Here is a 23140-nt window from a genome sequence, read left to right on the forward strand (position 1 = left end):
GGGATTTTGTGAGCAAACAACTTATGGTAACAATAATCAACTAGCATAGGAGGGCAAAACAAGCATAACTTCAAAACTTTAAGCACATAGAGAGGAAACTTGGTATTATTGCAATTTCTACAAGCATATATTCCTCCCTCATAATAATGTTCAGTAGCAACATGAATAAATTCAACAATATAACCATCACATAAAGCATTCTTTTCATGATCGACAAGCATAGAGATTTTATTACTCTCCACGTAAGCAAATTTATTGTCATGGATAATAGTGGGAGCAAACTCAACAAAATAACTATCATGTGAGGCATAATCCAATTGGAACCTCTTCCGAAATAGTGGATTCATCACTAAATAAAGTCATGACCTCTCCAAATCCACTTTCATAATTATCACAATAAGATTCAACACCCTCCAAAATAGTGGGATCATTACTTCCTAAAGTTGACACTCTTCCAAACCCACTTTCATCAATATAATCATCATAAATAGGAGGCATGCTATCATCATAATAAATTTGCTCATCAAAACTTGGGGGACAAAAAATATCATCTTCATCCAACATAGCTTCCCCAAGCTTGTGGCTTTGCATATTATTAGCATCATGGATATTCAAGGAATTCATACTAACAACATTGCAATCATGCTCATCATACAAAGATTTAGTTCCAAACATTTTAATGCATTCTTCTTCTAACACTTTGGCACAATTTTCCTTTCCATCATACTCACGAAATATATTAAGAAGATGAAGCGTATGAGGCAAACTCAATTCCATTTTTTTGTAGTTTTCTTTTATAAACTAAACTAGTGATAAAACAAGAAACAAAAAGATTCGGTTGCAAGATCTAAAGATATACCTTCAAGCGCTAACCTCCCCGGCAACGGCGCCAGAAAAGAGCTTGATGTCTACTACACAACCTTCTTCTTGTAGACGTTGTTGGGCCCCCAAGTGCAGAGGTTTGTAGGACAGTAGCAAATTTCCCTCAAGTGGATGACCTAAGGTTTATCAATCAGTGGGAGGCGTAGGATGAAGATGTTCTCTCTCAAGCAACCCTGCATGCAACCAAATAAAAAAGAGTTTCTTGTGTCCCCAACACACCCAGTACAATGGTAAATTGTATAGGTGCACTAGTTCGGCGAAGAGATGGTGATACAAGTGCAATATGGATGCTAGATATAAGTTTTTGTAATCTGAAAATATAAAAACAGCAAGGTAACTAATGATAAAAGTGAGCGTAAATGGTATTGCAATGCGTTGAAACAAGGCCTAGGCTTCATACTTTCACTAGTGCAAGTTCTCTCAACAATAATAACATAATAGGATCATATAACTATCCCTCAACATGCAACAAAGAGTCACTCCAAAGTCACTCAAAGAGGAGAACAAACGAAGAGATTATGGTAGGGTACGAAACCACCTCAAAGCTATCCTTTCTTATCGATCTATTCAAGAGTCTGTAGAAAAATAACATGAAGCTATTCTTTCCGTTCAATCTATCATAGAGTTCGTACTAGAATAACACCTTAATACACAAATCAACCAAAACCCTAATGTCACCTAGATACTTCAATGTCACCTCAAGTATCCGTGGGTATGATTATATGATATGCATCACACAATCTCAGATTCATCTATTCAAACCAACACAAAGTACTTCAAAGAGTGCCCCAAAGTTTCCATCGGAGAGTCAAGACGAAAACGTGTGCCAACCCCTATGCATAGGTTCATGGGCGGAACCCGCAAGTTGATCACCAAAACATACATCAAGTGGATCAATAGAATACCCCATTGTCACCACGGGTATCCCACGCAAGACATACATCAAGTGTTCTCAAATCCTTAAAGACTCAATCCGATAAGATAACTTCAAAGGGAAAACTCAATCCATTATAAGAGAGTAGAGGGGGAGAAACATCATAAGATCCAACTATAATAGCAAAGCTCGCGATACATCAAGATCGTATCACCTCAAGAACACAAGAGAGAGAGAGAGACAGAGAGAGAGAGATCAAACACATAGCTACTGGTACATACCCTTAGCCCCGAGGGTGGACTACTCCCTCCTCGTCATGGAGAGCGCCGGGATGATGTAGATAGCCACCGGAGAGGGATTCCCCATCCGGCAGGGTGCCGGAACGGGTCTAGATTGGTTTTCGGTGGCTACAGAGGCTTCTGGCGGCGGAACTCCCGATCTATTGTGCTCCCCAAAGTTTTTAGGGTATATGGGTATATATAGGAGGAAGAAGTACGTCAGTGGATCTCCGGGCTATCCATGAGGCAGGGGGCACGTCCAGGGGGGTGGGCGCGCCCCCACCCTCGTGGGCAGCCCGGGACTCTCCTGGTCCATCTCCGATACTCTGTGGGCTTCTTCTGGTCTAAAAATAATGTTCGTGAAGTTTCAGGTCAATTGGACTCCGTTTGATTTTCCTTTTCTGGGATACTCTAAAACAAGGAAAAAAATAAAAACTGGCACCGGGCTCTAGGTTAATAGGTTAGTCCCAAAAATCATATAAAATAGCATATAAATGCATATAAAACATCCAAGGTTGATAATATAATAGCATGGAACAATAAAAAATTATAGATATGCTAGAGACGTATCACATACCCTCAGCCCCGAGGGAGAACTACTCCCTCCTCGTCATGGAGAGCGCCGGGATGATGAAGATGGCCACCAGAGAGGGATTCCCCCCCTCCGGTAGGGTGCCGGCACGGGTCTAGATTGGTTTTCGATGGCTACGGAGGCTTCTGGCGGCGGAACTCCCGATCTATTCTGCCCTGCGATGTTTCTAGGGTATATTGATATATATAGGAGAACGAAGTCGGTCAAGGGGGCCACGAGGCGGCCACGAGGCAGGGGGGCGCGCCCCCACCCTCGTGGTGGCACTAGTAGAAAAAGGGCCTAATGTGAGACACATTAGTCCCGGTTCGATTTTGGCCCGGTACTAATGGCACCATTAGTGCCGGTTCGAACGGCTATGCATTAATGTCGGTTCGTGTTGAATCTTTAGTACCGGTTCGTGCCACGAACCGGTGCTAAAAGGGGTGGTGGCAGGCTGACGTGAGGCCGGGGCCCCATGATCACCTTTAGTACCGGTTCGTGGCACAAACCGGTACTAAAGGGCTAACCTTTAGTACCGGTTCGTGCCATGAACCGGGACTAAAGGGGTCTGACCTATAGTCCCGGTTGGAGACACAAACCGGGACTATAGGGTAATTTTCAAACCCCCCCCCCCCCCCCCCCGTGTATCGCCATTTCAGTTTTGAAAAAATCAAAAGAAAATGATAAAAACTTCAGAAAATAAAATCCTTCGAGAGGTAGTTATATTACTACACCTACTAGTTATGAAAATTTGAAAACATAAATTTGGACATGTTTTGTAAAAAGTGTAGGGAAAATGTAAAACGTCTATAACTTTTGCATACGATGTCGGAAAAAAACGTATAATATATCAAAAAATTCAGCACGAAAATACGGCCTGTTTGCAATTTTTTAGAATCCACAATTTCCAAAAGGAAAAAAAAGATATGCTCAAATTTCAGTTTTTTTTTAAATTTTGGTCAAACTATGGTCAAACTACTTATTCAAGAGTATTAATGTTACTACATAATTATTCAGGAATATTATTGTTACTAAATAATTATTTCAATTTTTTGAATTTTGGTCAAATCTGGTCAAACTATGGTCAAACTGTGGTCAAACTATGGTCAAACTTATTCAAGAAATATTAGTGTTACTAAATAATTACTATTTTTTAGAATAATAGTTTCAAACTCAAATGGTGAAACGAGTGACCTAATGCTCAAGCTAAACTGCTGAGGGTTAATAGGATTGACAGCTTACATTTGTCAGGAAAACAACAAGTGCAGACTTGGAAAGTAGGGGGAATAGAACTCTGAAGTTAAGCGTGCTCAGGCTGGGGGAGTGAGGGGATGGGTGACCGACCGAGAAGTTAGACGATTTGGAATGAGTGATCCACACTTGAGCAGTTAAGAGGGGTGATTAGAGACTAAATCATCAAATAATTGAATTCAGGAAACTGAAAATTGAAAAAAAATCAAAAAAAAGTCCAAAATTTTCAAAAAAAAAAACCTTTAGTACCGGTTGGTAACAGGTACTAAAGGTCCCCCATGCCACGGCGCGAGCTCACGCCACATGGTGGGCCTTTAGTGGCGGTTCGTGCCGAACCGGTACTAAAGGGGGGGGGCTTTAGTGCCCACACTTTAGTGCCGGTTACAGAACCGGCACTAAAGGCCCTTACGAACCGGTTTTAAAACTCCGTTTTCTACTAGTTTGGCCTCGGGACTCTTCTGTCCCACCTCCGGTACTCGGCGGGCTTCTTCTGGTCCAAAAATAAGTTTCATTAAGTTTCAGGTCAATTGGACTCCGTTTGATTTCTTTTCTTTTCTGCGATACTCTAAAACAAGTAAAAAACAGAAACTGGCACTGGGCTCTAAGTTAATAGGTTAGTCCCAAAAATCATATAATATAGCATATACATGCATATAAAACATCCAAGGTTGATAATATAATAGCATGGAACAATCAAAAATTATAGATACGTTGGAGACGTATAGCATCCCCAAGCTTAATTCCTGCTCGTCCTCGAGTAGGTAAATGATAAAAAAAGAATTTTTGATGTGGAATGCTACATAACATATTTATCCATGTAATATTCTTTATTGTGGCAAGAATATTCAGATCCATAAGATTCAAGACAAAAGTTTAATATTGACATAAAAATAATAATACTTCAAGCATACTAACAAAGTAATCATGTCTTCTCAAAATAACATGGCGAAAGAAAGCTATCCTTATAAAATCATATAGTCTTGCTATGCTCTATCTTCATCACAAAAAATATTTAAATCATGCACAACCCCGATGACAAGCCAAGCAATCGTTTCATACTTTTGATGTTCTCAAACTTTTTCAATTTTCACGTAATACATGAGCGTGAGCCATGGACATAGCACTATAGGTGGAATAGAATGGTGGTTGTGGAGAAGACAAAAAGGAGAAGATAGTTTCACATCAACTAGGCGTATCAATGAGCTATGGAGATGCCCATCAATAGATATCAATGTGAGTGAGTAGGGATTGCCATGCAACGGATGCACTAGAGCTATAAGTGTATGAAAGCTCAAAAAGAAACTAAGTGGGTGTGCATCCAACTCGCTTGCTCACGAAGACCTAGGGCATTTTGAGGAAGCCCATCATTGGAATATACAAGCCAAGTTCTATAATGAAAGATTCCCACTAGTATATGAAAGTGACAACATAGGAGACTCTCTATCATGAAGATCATGGTGCTACTTTGAACAACAAGTGTGGTAAAAGGATAGAAGCATTGCATCTTCTCTCTTTTTCTCTTTTTTTTGTTTTTTTGGGTCTTCTCTTTTTTTTTGGCCTCTTTTTTTTCGTCCGGAGTCTCATCCCGACTTGTGGGGGAATCATAGTCTCCATCATCCTTTCCTCACTTTCATATGTTGGAAGCTATATTTTGTCATCTTAAATATATTTTCCCTTTTAAGTATACATTGTATACAACCATAAATTTAAATTATTTATTAGGCTATTTCAGTTCATTCATAAGGTTTATTAAAACTAATAAATGTTTTTGACTAACAATGAATAATACAGAACTATTACATTTAAATGTGTATCTATGATAAAGTACAATTTTTAGTTTCAACATATGGTACAAGAAGGCATGTATTTATTTGTATTTAATGGTGATGCCTTTGTCTCGGTACATTAGCAAGTGTAAATGTGATTTTTATTAAAAAAATTGTACTGCTAACTTCATGAATTGGTTTTATTGTTTCATTGAGAAGATTTGAAATTTTTTTGAGTTCAACTATGATGTGAAGTACGTAGCCATTCCACATATAGTTTCATGTCCAGTTATTTTGATCTCCCTCATGGCTAGCATACTTTTATTTGGCCAATGTCAAGTTCATATATCACTATATTAAAGCATTGCTTTTGCCGAGTTTCCTAAACCGAAATTGTGATGTCTTGGATGTAAATTACTATATGGTTGAGCGGGTTTCCCATGTCAACCGTGAGGGTGAGTTGGCTACATATTCTCGCATAATCTTTAGCCTAGTATGATTAGTACATAGAACTTGCACCCGCCTAATTTATTAAAATAGAAACTAATTATGGATTATAACCTAATTGGTGAAGCGTTTGATACTTCTGCACTGTTAAATGTTGGATGGCCAAATTTTGCTCTCCTGAATTCACACACAATGATATTGTCAAACTAATATTTTAGATTACCGTGGTGAAATCTTAAACAGCACAACATGTTTATAAAACAATTGGAAAAGTTTGGTACACTAAATTTGATCGTATTTTAATTTAAGATCATGGAAGATCTGCTTAATGGAGGTGTGGCTTTTCTAATTCAATGTACAGATGTAACATTGGAAAGGCATCCCTGAAAAAAAAAAGAATAGCAGAAGCTCAACCGAGGTATTTCGCTGACATAAGTTATGAGCATAGCACATACAATGTTACCCGGATAGATTTTGACCTACCCCGATTTCTCCCATGCATTCATACTTTAGATACGTATTCATATGTATACTTCTTTTATCGTAACTATTTAATCTGCACCCACAAGTGCAATCTGGTAAGAAATAATGATCAGAATTATTACATATGAACTTACTATGAAGGTGACCTTGCCGAAGGTTTGATTGGTCTCGTCCATGGTCTTCGACGTGTCCGGCATGCCGTTTAGCATGCTTGTCATGCATGTATTTGCAATAGAGATACTGTTAGCCACTGTTGGTTGCTTAGATTAGCGTCGCAAGTCCGTGTTTGAATGTACACGCTTCTTCACACCTGGTCCGTGTGCAGAGGATGTACCCAGTACATATAGCTGGCCAACTGGCGAGTGCACTTCTGACTGGCCAAATAGTATCTCGTTCTGCCTATAGTCTCATCCGCGGTCACAGAGGCTGAGGAAACACCTGATTGTGAAGAGGAGGAAAAATTCCGTCATCCGGCTGGTGCATCTCCCTGTCACATCTCACCGGCGCAATGTGATTATCTGGCCGTAGCTGACAAACCTAGACGGGTTTTCGTGCTTGCGACCATGATCTCGTGCACCAACTAACAGTACTTCCATGACCAAACCTGGGCGGATCTTCGTGCTTGTGACCATGATCTCGACGGCCTCCGGGATCAACCGTGTCACTTTGCTGTTGCGCTAGCCCAACACTTCTTTGGATCCTGCCACCCCAGATACATACCCAGCCAATTCCACTTCGTGCCAACCAAGATATCCTCAAGCTTCAACAAAACGTTCTAGCGTTGCGTAGCGGCGATGGTCTCCACGTCGTGGACTTTGTATGGTAGAGCTCATGCATATAGGTGCAATGGGAGAGCGAGCGGGGCTTTTTTTTTTTGAAAGCAAACTAAGGCTTTCTTTTTTAGGAGAGAATAGGCTAAACTTTCCTTTCTAATTTCCTGTAGGGTCACCGGTTTATACGTGTATGTTTTCTGCCCGGAAAGACCAGCCCACCTGTTACCTTTCCATAATGTGTACGTTGCATGGTCTTGCACGTGCTCATGTTGGATTTGGATTACACGTGTACTTTTTTTCTTTTCTTTTTGAGAACAATTGCATGTGTATTTGTTTGTACGTGACTATATCAAATCAGTCGTACTTCCCCTCATCATGTTGTGTACGTGCCCATCCAAACTCCTCTCTTCTTTTAAACTTTTTTTTGACTTGGTTCTTTCCAACTTTTTCATGCATCTTATACATGTCGGTTCAATATACATAACTTTATTACTTTAGGCATGTAACGCATCTTTAAATCTCAGCCATACGTATTGCTGATCAATGATGTATATTATTTTAGATTATTTGGAGGAACGTGGTGTCTTATTTGTCTTTTGTCTTAGTTATATAATAGATAGATAGATTTTCTATAAGTTCCAGTCATAATGTCACTGTAATTTCAAACAGTATGAGTATGTAAATACACTGTAATTTTTAGAGTGCTAATTTGACTGTAAGTGTTGTGTATCTAGACTGTAAACTGCAAGTTACCAGTATACTGTAATGACAGACTAATTTTCTCACAAATGGCTGTAACTAGACTGTAATGATAGTGTTATTTGATTGTATTTTCTGTGTAATGACAGTGTAAGTTGACACAATGGAGATACACATTTGTACAGTATTTTACAAATTACAGGCGCAGCTGTTTTGTGGTCCAGGGGAACCGGATCAAAAGCAACAAACCTCTTTTGGGTTTCGGTGTTTTTGGTCATACTTTTAGCCCGAACATACACATGTGTGGGCTTTGTTCGTTGACATACAGGGAAAGAGACATACAATTGTCCTCTGTCTATTTGTTAGGAAATTTGATTGAAATACATTTGCATTTCAGTCGACTGTCAAATGGACAGTCCCAGACTTCGCACACCACGAACTACCAAGGCACGTGTGCACCAAGGCGGAATAGCACCGCTCCTTACTATGAGGGGCTTCTGTCGGGCACTCTTCTGTGCAGCTTCACATGCAACTAGTTAAAGCATCTCCAATAGAAGATGCAAATTTAGGGTTGGAAAACAGAAGATGTAAAAATTTACATCTTCAAAACGTGTTTTTTGTATCTTAAAAAAAATGCCAACTCCAACAGAAGATGTATATTGGAGATGCAAATGGATATGTAAATCTATACTTCAACTACTACTTCTTCATTTGAAACCTATATTTCAAACATAGAAAATTCAACTACTACTTCATTTCAAACATAATTAAACATAGTTCTAATTCATAAATACATAGGAAACTCAACTACTACTAGTTCACCTACTACTAGTTCGAGGTACTACATTCATCTACTACTACTAGTTCGAATTACTACTACTTGAACTACACTGAAGATGAAACTAGTCCTTGTCATCGGAGTTCTCGAACTCCTTCTAGAACTGATCCTTGTCCGGGTCGTCATAGCCCTTAGCCTCCTCCTCCGAGTCGCCCCAGTCCTCCTCCAAGGACTAGATGGGGATGACCTTCGAGGGGCCGGCCTCATCCTCCTTGTTCTTCTTCTTCTTCTTCTTCTTCTTCTTCTTCTTCTTCTTCTTCTTCTTCTTCTTCTTCTTCTTCTTCTGCTCGGCCTCGCACCTCTAGAAGAACTCCTGCCTGGCCTGCTCACGAGTGAACCTCGCCATCGCTGCCTCATCGCTATCGCCGGGACTGACGACAATTGCGGCCTCTTCTTATTCTTGTTCGTCGTGATCTCTTCCATGTGAGTGCCCCCTGGCACGAGCAACTCCGCATCCGCCTGGGTTTCACTCTCTCGGAAGTTGAGGTCCTTCGTCGGCCTCCCGGCACGCCACACCGCCACGTCGTAGGCACGCACGGCCTCGTGGAAGGTGGGGTACGTGCCAAGCCAAAAGCGGCGGCCGGCATCGGAGAACTCGACCCTGAAGTTGCCGGAGGGCTTCGCCCTCACACCGAAGAACCCCGTCTGGCCCCTCGGCATCATGGCGTCGACGGGGCGGGCTAGTGGGGTGCGGTGCAGCGATCGAGGTGGTGTCGGGGCGGAGGAGGCGGGGCCGGGGCAGAGCGCGACGGTGCCGGGGCGGCAATAGCGGGGTCGGGGTGGAGGGGGAGGGGTCGTTGCGGAGCCGTGGCGGCCTGGCGGGGTCTAGGCGGAGCAGGGTCGGCGATGGAGCGGGCGGCCCGGCGCGGTCTGGGCGGAGCAGAGCGACGGCGGCCCAAATAGGGCCATACGACGGTTGGTGGGAGCCGAAAGTGGACGGAATCGGGAGCAGACGGCAAGGTAGAGGTTGATCCGCGGCGAGGCAGCGGCGGCACACTGATTTGGGCGGCGGCCGAGCGCGTGTGCGGCAGCGGGTGGCGGGAGGATGAAGATTGGGGGGAGGTTGCAGTTCAGCAGTTGGCGGGAGACCGCGTTTTGACATCTCCTGGAGGTGGACATGCAAATTTGCATCGCGAAGTGTTATAGAGATGTAATTTTTTTTTTGCATCTGCATCATCTGTTGGAACACTATTTTTGGCATCTGGAGATGCAAAAGTTAGGTATTTTTTACATCTACATCTTCTATTGAAGATGCTCTTAGCAACTTCACATGCAACTCTGACATTATGTGCACACACATGGAGAAAGTTCTCTTGCCACACATGGATATGCGTCGATCTCTTAGTGGCTTACGAGCACAAGTTTATTGATTACTGCAGGCGATCAGTCAGAGCCTAGTTGGATGATGCGTTGACAGATGCATGAGAGGAACACGTCAAGATGGATGAGCAAAAAATACAAATTAGTGTTATACACATGCAAAACAACGAGATGCGAACTCAGATAGAAATCTTTAAGAAATTTCGATATGCACTCCATACTGCTGTGATGATTTGATAAGTAATCCCAGCTGGATCAGTAGCGGGAATTCTTCTGGTTGAATCCATTGCACTGATGATGTTTTGAACAATACCAATGAACAATGGGCAGTTAACTATTAGTTAAGTTCTTAGTATTATGCATATAGTCAAGATCAGCCCAATGCAAGCAGATACCACTAATTTCAATATGTTAAAAGAATAATAAGACATAAAGATACGAACTTATACACATAAGTTGTGATCCCCCCCCCCCCTTACTTACTAGCAGTCTGTGTAGTTAGAGTGAGCGCCACTAATTACTGTACTATCGGGGCATGCGACACATCGCACAATGCTAATGTGACATTTATTAAATTCCCTAAAAATATGAGAACAAGCCACCCTAAAAAATTGGCATGTAATGAAAAATGTTCTATAACATTGGTACAAACTTTTGAAGTTATAGAGAAAACAATGCTACCATCTAGCTCTCTCAAACCAAACACACTCCCCCATATAAAATAGGATGATTCATTCGATATGTAAGCAACATATATCAAAACCTTTGTATAACACTTTCACATACTGACCACAACTTCAAGTGGTTATATAATGACACCATGCCAGAATTCATAGCTAGTTTCTATTATTTTAGAGCAGATGTTGTATTTTCTATGATTTCAATATGATAAATCAGACTAGCAGTGTGTACTCTCTAACTAGGCACTAATGGCTTCTATGAACCGTGTGTGCATTAAAATGTGTGCTGCTAAATTCCCTACAGAAATTAAAACAAGCCAAAATATTATACCCAAATTTAGGCATGTAACTAACAATGGTCTATAACATTATACAAATATATAAATAGTATACTAGCAGCGTTCCTTTAGCATGGGCACTGCTAGTCACCACTTCTACGTCGGCGGCGCGCCCATGGACCTAAATGCTGCTAATTGTGGTTATAGAGACAGCCCCCTCACGGGATTGCGGAATAACTCTACAAACCCAAGCCTTCCACCAGGCTCGACCTCTCGAGTATTGTCGATGCTCTCTCTTCCTCCCTGGTGACCCTCATTCTCCGTTGTACTGTCGATGCCGTCCCTGGTCGCCGCACGACACGCATCCTTGCTGTTCTCCTTGTCGTCTTTCGACACATCATCGTGTCAGTACGCCCGATGCCCGTTGCCGATGTTCTCACCCACGAGCCCTATAGAAGTCTGGCGTCTGCCATCCTCACCATGTCCTCGTCCCCGGCCGCCATCCTCGCCACCCCTCGATCCACCACTTGGGAGATTTTCGCCCCATCTGATGATAGATTATGCGTATATAATACTCCCTCCGTCCAAAAATACTTGTCCGAGGAATGGATGAATCTAGATGTATTTTAGTTCTAAATACATTCATTTGTATCCATTTCTCCGACAAGTATTTTCGGACGGAGGGAGTACGTTTGGATTAAGTAGTGTATATTGGTAAGTGTTGGTTTAATTTGTAATGTAATGTATTACTGTAGATTTTATTTGTATGGAGGTTAGTGTATAGTTTTAACTTTATTTTTTATTTTTTCCTTGATATATTTGAATTCCTAGCATTCTATTGCCGTAATGGATGGATGTTACCCAACATGTGTCATCGATGATCTAAATAACAACCAATCAAACAACCTAACATATAATTATTTATCCCAAATAATAAGTGCCACACGTGTGGCACAAATCAATATTCTCCAAATGCCCCATTACCATCCATTTTGGGGCATCAAACAGATGACATGACCGGAATCTTTTTGGTTTATCGGACTTTAAAATGTTTTATCTCTTAAATAGAAAATCCGATAAAAAATCCATTTTCATCACTAAATCCCTCTCGACGAGATCTTCAAAACTAGATACCATATTGCTATGTTTTGACGACTCTTTTTGGCCGAAAGTTGCCATGATGTTGCACTGAAATTGTCATAGTGTTTACACTAAAATTGACATGATATGTTTTTTCTAGATTTAAAGCTACAATTGTATTTCAACTATTATTGGAAAATTTTATTAACTGACCATGTAAATTTTTAGTAATTAACCATGGAAAATTTAATTCATGGATCATGGCAATTCATCATGTTAAATTTAGTTTATAGATCATGCCAATTTTAGTTTATAGATCATGTCAATTCTAGTATTTTGAGCATGGAAATTATTTTTGTATGAACCATGGCAAATTTGAGTGCATGTATCATGGCCAATTTTAGTAATTCACCATGGCAATTTTAGTTTCTAGTTCATGGAAAATTGGAGTCATTGACCATGCATTTTTAAAGTAATTGACGACGGATTTTTCTTAATTATGAACCATGTCAAAATTATTTTATGGATCATGGAAAATTTTAGTAATTCACAATGGCAAGTTTAATTTCTTAATTCCCTTTTTGTAACATGTCAAAATTTACTTTAAACATAGAAGAAAACGTAGTTCAAACATAATATCACAACTTCAGTGTAAACATCATGACAATTTATATGCAAATAGACATGGCAACTTTTGACCGCAAAAAGATATCATCGAAACATATTGATATGAGATTTAGTTTTGAAGTCCTCTCCACGGCGGATTTAATGGTGAAAACAGATTCAATCTGATTTTTCATATAAGAGATACAACATTTTAATGTTTGAAAAACCCAAAAGATTCCCGCTGACACCATTTTGTCCATGTGTGAAGTAAAAAAAATGATGTGTCACGATGGGTGGTTAGAAGGACGTTCGACCAGACCTCCTTCAGCCCATACATGTGGCACTTATGTGACACCCCAAAATTTTAACCTTTGTTTTACTAATTAAAATTTTGCCAGGAAAATTAAACTTTTCATTTTTCTGGGTTTTCTTTGATTTCAGTACCATCCTTTCCTGGATTTTTATGGAGTTTTATCCCAAGTGAAAGTTTCCAAATATATTACTGGACTTGTTTTCTCCCTCGAGAAAAACATTTCTCTTAAAAGTGGATTTAATTGCATAACTAATTCTCCCTGAGATTTATTCCTTGAAATGATTTTTTTTAAAGTTTCAGGACCCAATTTGCACTGCAACCTCTTGATATATTTATCTAAAATTTTCACCAAAAATTGGAGGTGTCATGTGATGTTTTTAAATCACTTTTATGCAAAAATATATTTAATTCTTTTAATATTTTGAGCTCTACACCAAGTTTAAAAATCTGGTCCAGAGAGTAATTTTTCACTACAACCTAATTAAATATTTCTTTAAAACTTCGACCAAAATTATGGGATGTTAGTAGTGGTATGTAATTCAACTTTATGCATAAACACTTATATGTTCTTTGAAAAATTTGAGTGAATCAACCTCTTTTGCTTTCTGGTCCAGTTTGGCTTTTTCTACTACAACCCTAGTTAAATTTGCTCTAGTACTCTTGAGCTTTCTACTGCTTATAGCCCATGCTACAAAACCCTTAAGTCCAGAAGAGCGGACCCATTGGAGAATTTTTAGTGCTTGCAACCATGCCGTTTTCTTTCTGTCCAAAACTGATGTTTTGCAAAACTTGCACTAACAAGTTTATGATTTTGTCAAACTAACCTCACCACCCTCTCTTTCAACTAAAGAGACCCCAATCTAGAAATTTGGGCCACCCCAAGAATTTCCTAGATTCCTTTGGCATTTTGTCAAACATCCTATGTGCACAACCAGATTTGGCATGATTTCAAGTTTACATTGTGAACTTGATCCCCTGACTAGACCAGCATGTCACATGGATTTGCCCAAGCCTATAGCCCCACCCTGCTAACTCTCTTGTGGATTGGAGCCCCCTAGCATGCCCTGGCATTTGGTCGAACACGTCGCGTGCGTGCTCTGGGCGCGCCCAGAGCGCACGTTTTGCACGCGCGTGCACCGAGCCGCCGCGTCGCACTGCCGTCGCCTCACGCTCGTTCTGGCCTTTCCCCGCTCGCAGCCAACACCCCGCCCCTTCCCCTCGCCGCAGAGCCACCCCTGGCACTCCACAGGGCCACCGTCAGGTCGGCCACGGCGGCAAGCGGCCGGCCACAGTGGCTCCTGCCCCGGTCGGCGCCGCCCGAGCCCCCCCCGGCTCGCCACCTGCCCCCTGGAGCAGCGCGAGCTCATCCACAAGCGTGTCCCCTAGCGCTTGTCGCCGCCACGACCCCCTGCAACAACAGAGAGGCGGTTCGCCGGCGACCTTATCCACTGCTGCCGCGGAACCGACCTCGTTGCACTATAAAGAGAGACCCCGAGCTCATCTGAGCACCAATGCGACCTCAGTCCACTCCCCTAGTTCCCCCGTAGCCAACAATCGAAGAGAAGAGGTCATCTTCCCCAGCTCCGGCAGGATCAGCCGCCGACGCCCTCCAGTCCATTCGGTCACAACCCGAGCCCCTCCCGTCAAACTAGCGCCACCATTAGAATCCCCGTGATCCCGCGCAGCTGCCCAACACCTCAATCCAGCTCGGGAACCACCATAGCCCCGGCCCCCAAAAGCTCCCAAGGCCACCTTCACCGAGGAGCTCGCCGCCGGCAGCTCCCTCCGGCCTGGCGACCACCGGGAGGACCTCCCTGGGGTGGCGGATCCATCCCCGCCCTCGGGGCCCCGCGAGGAGACGCCAATCGCCGGAGTCACGCCCCCCTCTCGGGCAGAGGAAGAAGAGGGAAAGGAGACCGGTCAAACCTGACAAGTAGGCCCCATGGACCCACTGTCAGTGACCCCGCACCGGTCCACGTGTTTAAGTGAAAATGCATCACCCCAGAGTACGTCTCCTCTGCTTGAAAGCGTATTCTCATCGAAGCGTTTTTCTTTTTTCTGTTTTATTTTAAAAACAGAATTTGACCAAAACTTTGACGGGCTATAACTTTTAAAATATGAATACAAATGACTTGAATCTTTTTCTGTTGTTCCTCAAATATTGTCTAGTTTATTTTCATATTTATTTCAAAATTTCCCAAGCAACTTTTTTGTACTGTTTTTAAACTATGTGTTAATTTAAATATTTCCAAAAATAGGATTTGTGGGAGAGAGAAGAAAACTTTCAAAGTTTTGGAATGCACCCTGACTCTCCACACCTTCAAGGCAAGCATTTCTGAACTCAGGCATAATATTATCGTGTGTTGTTTAATACAGTTACAACACCACCGTGACACGGAGTATCCGTTATGTGTTTGTGACGTTATGATCATACGCTTTGAGTGCAAAGATGAATTTTTTTTTGCTGTTGGAAATGGACATACTTGTGATAGCAATCACCCTCATATGCCTCTCATGCCTACCGGGAAGGATCCGGGAAAGTCTCTGTCTTGGGTAGACACGAGCTTGTCCCTCGTCGAGATGGTTATGACCGGCGGGGCAGGGGGAGATATGATGAGTGGTGGTTGTGTCTGATGGATGTGAAATATTATCCTTGAGCTAATCATGCAGGAAATACTTAAGCCTCCTGAGTCGGCCGTAGATCGAGTCTTGTTCCAGTAACCCCCATACTTGTTTCGTGCTGCCACTTGTCCCTGCCGTATGTAGGGTACGGTTCAGTAAGTTGTCAACCCCCGTCTAGCACACACCGTACAGAGAGACCGCGATGAGGGTTCCATGGCCCTGGATTAAAGCCAGTCATCCGTTCCGGGGGCATGGGTGTTTTCGGTTGTAGCCGAAGGGGGTAGCTCCCCCAGTTTGCGCGCGGTATAAATTTTGTGATCCCATGCTAGTCGAGGTTGTAGCCTCCCCACTTAGAGTTTTGCTTAACAGGTGTCAAGGGTGATTCCAGACACTGGTGAGTTAGGCTGGTGTGTGCGGTCAGGTATGTTTTCAATCAAAAGACCATGGACGGAATTAGTCCCGATGGACTAAAGGAATCTGTTGCTAGTGGGTAAAGAGTACTCCCTCTGCAGAGATATTAAACCTATTCGAATAGCCGTGTCCATGGTTAAGGACTACAGTCTAGGATGGGTCAAGTGTCGGTCTTAGTGTCGGTCTTCGGAGGAGAAACTATTAAACCAGAATATTGATCATGACTTGTGATGCATGATGGTTATGATTATTATTATTATGGACTAACCATTTATGTTATTTGAATTATTGAGTATCCCTAGGACGGTTCTACCTCCTGGATATTCACTATGATTATTTTTATACATAAGCCCTTTATGTGGTGTCGCACAGACGCCCGACTGTGGCATGCTTGTCATTTCATTTACTTATAAGCCCTTTATGCGGTGTTGCACAGACGCCCGACTGTGGCATGCTTGATATTTTATCTACTTATAAGCCCTTTATGTGGTGTCGCTTAGACGCCCGACTGAGGCATACTTTATATTGTTATCCTTTCGAGGCGTCGCTTCAGACACCTGATCGGTGCATTCTATTTCTACTCGCTGATTGCATATTCATATATGACATGATTAACCTGCTTGCATGCATCATGAGCTTCATTTATGACTGACAAAGTAATCATGGAATATTTCAAAGCATGATTATCAGTGGCTATATTATACCTGTGTTCTTAATGTTTGCGAGTACATTCAAAGTATTCACTGGCTTGTCCCTGGCTATTGTCTTGGCCAGATTTCTTGCGTGGAAAGGAACGTTGCGATGACAGCCCCGGAACCTACGCAATGGAGATAGCAGCCTCGCAAAGATAGGAGTTATCCTGGTCAGCTGTTCCTGTGGGAAATGGAGTCCCATAGACGCCGATGATCCGCAAACCGCTTCCGCCATCAACCACTAGAAACCAATTGTTGTACCCATAGGCCAGAATGGTCTTGTACTACATATTTTGTAGTTTGCTTGGAGTTTCTGTAACAAGTTGGTGTCTCATCAGCTAACAGTAATCATGGGACTGGTGAGCAAAAGGGCCGCTTTTAGGAAATTAATATCCCGAAAAACTGGTCCTGACAACTTATCAGGGTCCTTATTTATTCTACCATATGGAAAACTTTAGCTCAATGCACCGACAACACGCGGCATACGCCACGCGAGCATGGCTAGCTAGTCACCAACAAACAGTTAACATCAATGAACTTCAAGAAAAAACAATTAACATCAACACTATGAGATGAGCTGGTATTTCCATCTACAAATTTATGACGTATAACCGAAAAAGGCTCTCACCCCGCTTTTATATATAAAGCAACGACCATACAACCCAGTGCTTACAACTTGACATCACACAAAACACACCCAAGGCAAGATACAATGGTGCAAATTTGCAAAAAAAAAAAAAGATACAATGGTGCAAGACACGGCTACGTCGCCCAAACCACACACAAAGAGATGAAGCTGCGCCCAACGAGGACTCTAAGATGGCGCCTCCAAGAAGATTACGACACCGGAGTGTTGCCGACGCCCGATCCAAAGGATCAAACTATTCACGCCAAAACCACCGGAAGGAAGCCACAACGATGCCGTCAAAAAGTATACAACGCCAACGGACGCCATCACCGTCGGCCTGGCCAAGGCCAGACATGGAATGACCCAGGCAATAAAACCCCGCCTCCGAAAAGTGGTGCGACCAATCACGAGGACACCCGCCGCACCATCCTCATTGAACATCGAGCACCGGTCACCATGCCCCTCTCACGACCATGATAACCAGCCCACACCTGTGCCGTGGTGTCGCCCACGAGCACTGCACCTCCCACCACCAGGCCCGCCACCCTAGCATCCGAGATCCCAACACCACCCCAGTTGAGACGCGCAGCTACGCCGGCGAAAGTGATGAGCGGAAGATCCCTCCTGTCCCACCCTTGGGAAGCCACCATGATGGATGGTGATGGGGAGTGGACCGAGGGCCGAACTAGGCCGCTTGCAAATGAGCCGACGCTTGGCTAGGTGCCAGTCGTTGCCGTAGCCAAACATGCTGATCTACCGTGGATCAACCACGCCGTACGAAGGACACCGCACCCAGGGGACAGAGCCACACCGTGCCGCTGCCATCCACGACAGGAGCAGCAGCCACATCGGGCCACTACCCAACCCACGTCGCCCTCCAAGATCCATGCGTCGGATCTGTCTAGCACGCACCACACGTCGCCCATATCTGGAGAGCCGGGCACCTGCCACCGCAGGTCACAGCACCATGCACTCGCCCGCGAGCAGCCTACCACGACACCGTCGCGACAACCAGCACCGCCGCCTGTCAGCGCTTAGCGCCGCGCCCTGAGCCATGGTTGCGTCCATCTCGTCGTCCGCGATGTAGATCCCTAGGTTGGGGGAGAAGGCTCCCTGCCGCCGAGAGGAGGAAGGAGGGGGTCCAGGCCCAGTGGCGGCGCGTTGCCTCCCCTGCTGCCTACATGATCGTCAAAGGAGTGGATAGGGGGAATACTTGCTTCTTCACCCTAGCGTTTTCCATGATAAATACCATTTACAACGTATAATGAATCCAATCCAGCCAAAAAAATGAAAACATGGACGAAGGCAGCCTCACCCGTCTTTTTAAAAGAGAGGAATTGGTCGTTTCATACTCATGTATTTGTATTTATGTATACAATCCACATTGAATCATTGGCATGTTAAAGTCAATTAATTATCTACAACTACCAATAGTACCACAATGAACCATTCCCATGCAATAAAGTCAATCCTCACGATTGGCCGCGCCACCGCGCATCATCTGGCTGAACTCCTTGAAGTCGACGCGGCCGTCGCCATTGGCGTCGACCTTGTTGATCATTTGGCGGCATTCCTCAACGGTGCGACCCTGCTTGAGGCCGAGGCTTGCCAGCACGGACCGCAGCTCTTCAATGGTGATGTAGCCGTCACCGTTCTGGTCGAAGACACTGAACGCCTCCCTCATCTCCTCCTCCTCATCGCCCATGTTGCCACCGTTAGGCCCATCGCCTTCATCGAGGATGGAGCGATATAGTAGGCCGAACTCCTCGACGTCGATGCAGCCATCACCGTTGGTATCAATCTTGGCCATGGTTGCGTCCATCTCGTCGTCCGCGATGTAGATCCCTAGGTTCTTGAGCAACTCACCTAGCTCCTTCTTGGTGATCTGGCCGTCACCGTTCTTGTCGAACATCTGGAAGACCTTCCTTAGCTCCGACTCATCCACCCTGCTGCTCATGATTTTAGCTCTTGGCCGTTCTATTTGCATTATATGTCGTGCAATCGAATGCTCATGGGGTTAATGTTGGAAACGACATTGGCGAAGTAGTCGGTGATTGGTTTTGTTTTCGAGGAGAATAGGCTGTGTGGTGTGGAGGGAATAGCGGTGCCTCTTTGCCAAGAGAAGAGAGATGGAATTAAGGTGTGGCTTAGTTCTTTTTTTGGCCATACTAGCTATTCTGGACATTCAATGCACACCTTTTTGTCTATTTCTTATCTCTTTTGTCTAAAAAAAGACAAGGTTTAGTCTCTTACCTCAAAACTAGTTGAATGCCCGTGCCTTGCCACAAAATATAGAAATAGAGATATTAATCAAAGCATAGTGAAAAAACTCAAAGTATCATTATAATTTACAATGTGTATGATGATTGTGTTGCGACAAATATTGCCTTAAACTTACCAAATAAGCAAAACCCAAGTGACTTGTACAGTTGTACTTAAATTTCAAGTGCACATATATACATACTAGAAGAACGCCCGTGCGTTGTAACGGGGCCACATTAACTTTAAAAGTTCAATATCAATTATGTTTACTAGTCATCAACCCGTGCCCCAGCACGGGCTAGCTAATGTTTACTATTTATGACTTATGAAACTGAAGAAGTAAAGTTTCAGGGAAGAATAATAATGTTATAAACATGTAATTTTCTTCAATGATACCAGGAAAATAGGATTACAATTGTTTGATGAAGTTGTGATTAGATGGTTTGCATGAATTTTTCCCTTTTGGTCATCCCATTTCTCATAATTTTCAAATAAGTTATTTATTTGACATGAATATGAAGGCAGTATTGCTGGTCCACATAGTTGCAAATGTGAAGTTCGTTTTATATACATTTTCCTCTAACGATCTAAAATTTTAAAATTATATAATTTCTGGGAATCTATGTTTACTTGTAACAGATTGTGAGGTGCGTTGAAAATACACAATTTACAAAATATATGGGAATCTTATATTTCTTTATGCTTCTTCATGAAATATCATTTTATTATCCACAAATCTGTTGAATATGTTTTTTCGTGATTCCTGCAAAGGCATATTATTATGTCAAGATGAGAGGGCAATCATTTGCTTTCATGTTTTGGTCGCCGAGAACAAATTTATGCACGTTGTCCTACATGTAATACATGCAATTCCCGAAACCATAAAAAACACATTTGCCTATATTAAAAATGAATAGTTACCCTAACTTTATTTCTACCAATGCTGGAGTGGAATGACACTAAATTAAATGTATGATTTTTCTCTTTGTTAATTATCTTTTATTTCCATAAATGCTGGATAGATGCCTTGAATTTATTATTTATGCCCTTAGTTAATCATCAGTTTATTATAGAAATAATATATTGAACTGGGGATCTCTAAATATTTTTTTGTAAGACGTATATTTTAGTCACTGGACTCCTAAGTGTACAAATATCTCATTGCTTTTTTAGTCACTGGCTGTAAATATGAAAATATGAGAACATTGTCACGCATCATCCATACAGATAGCTCATTGTTTTTCCTTCTTTGTACGTATACGAAATTCTGGATTTAATGTTGTTCTGTGTTCTTAACAATGAGTTGTTCCATGCACATACATATATGTATGAACAATTGTGCAAAATAGCTAATTAAATAGAACTATTACCCAAGACTACAACGTCATTACCTGGGTTGCCTGCAGAAATTAATAATCAAATATTACTATGCGTCTATGCGCTACTCCAGTCTAGACTCTAGACTACATGATACAATTATTAGTTACCATTGTTGCTTGCATGGCTGAGGCTGTATACTGTAACATGAAAAGCTGTCATCAAGGCACTTGTACGTTGTCATTGATCCACCACTGATTCAAATATCTTTTGCTGAAGATAATCTCACCGTGCAACCATGAGGACTATTATTAATACTCAGCCAATCATGTGAAAAGAAAGAGAGAGAATGTGATGTCTTTCCCCAGTATAGTATGATGATTTGTGGGCAGCGTTGCCTCTTGTCCAGCTTTTTAAATTCAGTACATATAGAAGGCATGGATTTGAGAGATAAAGAATCTAATAGCACATATGCCTCTAAATATAGTTATTTCTAAAATGAGATTGATCGTTGGACTTCCAATCAATGTAATTCATAGGATCCACAAATAAGGATTTCAGTAAATGTTTTCATTCTCTTTGACTGATCACAAACATATTTCTGTGTATCTGCATGAAGCCAATTCCTCTAATCCGTTGGGAACTATTAGAAAAGCATGTGTGCAGACCAAGAAAACATCAAACAAAGAACAAACATTATTATTTCATATTTTTATCCTGCCTACCTGGTCTACTCTCTATTGATCTGCATCACGCAATGTATCTAGTTTCCCTTGGGTAGTCAGATGAGGAAACGTCTATTAAAACGCAGACAACCAAAGCAAGAGAAAGCCAACCTGTACTACAGCTGATAGCCAAGCAAGACTTGCAGGATCTTGACAGCAGGGATTGATCGAGGAGTTGGGTGATCTCATGCCCATGCTACCAAGGGAACCCAACCAAACGTCGTCATCGTCGGAAAGATGCTCGTACAGACCACCCCTGCAGGTTCTCCTCCCCTCCCTCCAATATACAATCTGGTGAACAGAAGTGCTGCAAGATAGACATGGAAAAAGGTCAATTTCTTGATCAGACATTATAGATCCACTCAAATTGGATTTAGAGTGTTATACACATCTTCAGCCCATGCATCAGCCATCTTAAATTGAAAAACTTAGAATATAGATACGATTTAAGGTTGGACGGGAGGGGATGGATTGATTGAGTCATATTCTTGTTGATGGATGCAGTACGGATGGTCGAAGATGACATTAAAATACGGGATGGAGAGATAGAGGATGGTAGAACTGCTCACATGGATCCCAGCCACCGGCGCACCTCCCACATGGCAAGCCCATCTGCAGCATCAGCTGGGTCGGCCGCCACCAGCTTTCTTGGATGAGACTTCGATCGTGCTTTTATTGGACGCAAGAAAAGAGGAGGAGCTACCATGGATTTTGGTTGTGGAAAAAGTCCTGGCAGCAGCGCATCAGGTTGAATCTATACCTGAACGGAGAGGAACCTGGTGATGGTCTTGTTTTAGTAAAAACGTGGTGATGGTCCTGTTCCTTGTGAGATATGGACTCCTATAACATTGTTTTTTTGTGAGATCTCAACTCCTATGACGTAGTTAGTTTAGGAGAATAAAGATTGGTTTTTTTATAACATGGATGCACAAAAGGAGTACTTAGGTAAGTAAAAGTTTATCAACCAATAACCACCAGTAATTATTCCACTTAAATAAATAAATGGTATACTTCAACCAATCAGAAAATTAGTGCAACAAAAAGGAGAGAAGTTATAAAATCAATCTATGTGGAAGATAAAAGATACACGGTAGTCATCTCCACAGATAGAACTGATACTTAGGAAAACAAATTGACTCCATGAAGAAGAAAAAGAAGAAGACACCTCACGCTGCTGTTGCAGATGTTGTCGAACTGCATGGAACACTCACAACAGAGGACATGGTCCTTGGATTTCCCACTAATAGAACTCAGGTCTGTTTCCACAAAAAATAGTTAGAAAGCTAAAGTATGATGGAAAAAATTGTGTGTGTCAAAAATATAGTTGCCCAGATGAAATATCAG

At 42.4% G+C, this 23140-nt stretch overlaps 1 protein-coding gene across 1 annotated transcript; it reads right to left on the reverse strand.

The window, feature by feature from the left end:
- Positions 1 to 18957: 18957 nt before the first annotated feature.
- LOC125518193 (probable calcium-binding protein CML28) lies at positions 18958 to 19479 on the reverse strand. The gene has a single exon (XM_048683113.1). It carries the CDS (start codon positions 19477 to 19479, stop codon positions 18958 to 18960), a length of 522 nt encoding a protein of 173 aa, XP_048539070.1.
- Between the last annotated feature and the right edge of the window lie 3661 nt (positions 19480 to 23140).

Source organism: Triticum urartu, chromosome 7 (genome assembly GCF_003073215.2).
Source record: "Triticum urartu cultivar G1812 chromosome 7, Tu2.1, whole genome shotgun sequence".
Lineage (NCBI taxonomy): Eukaryota > Viridiplantae > Streptophyta > Magnoliopsida > Poales > Poaceae > Triticum > Triticum urartu.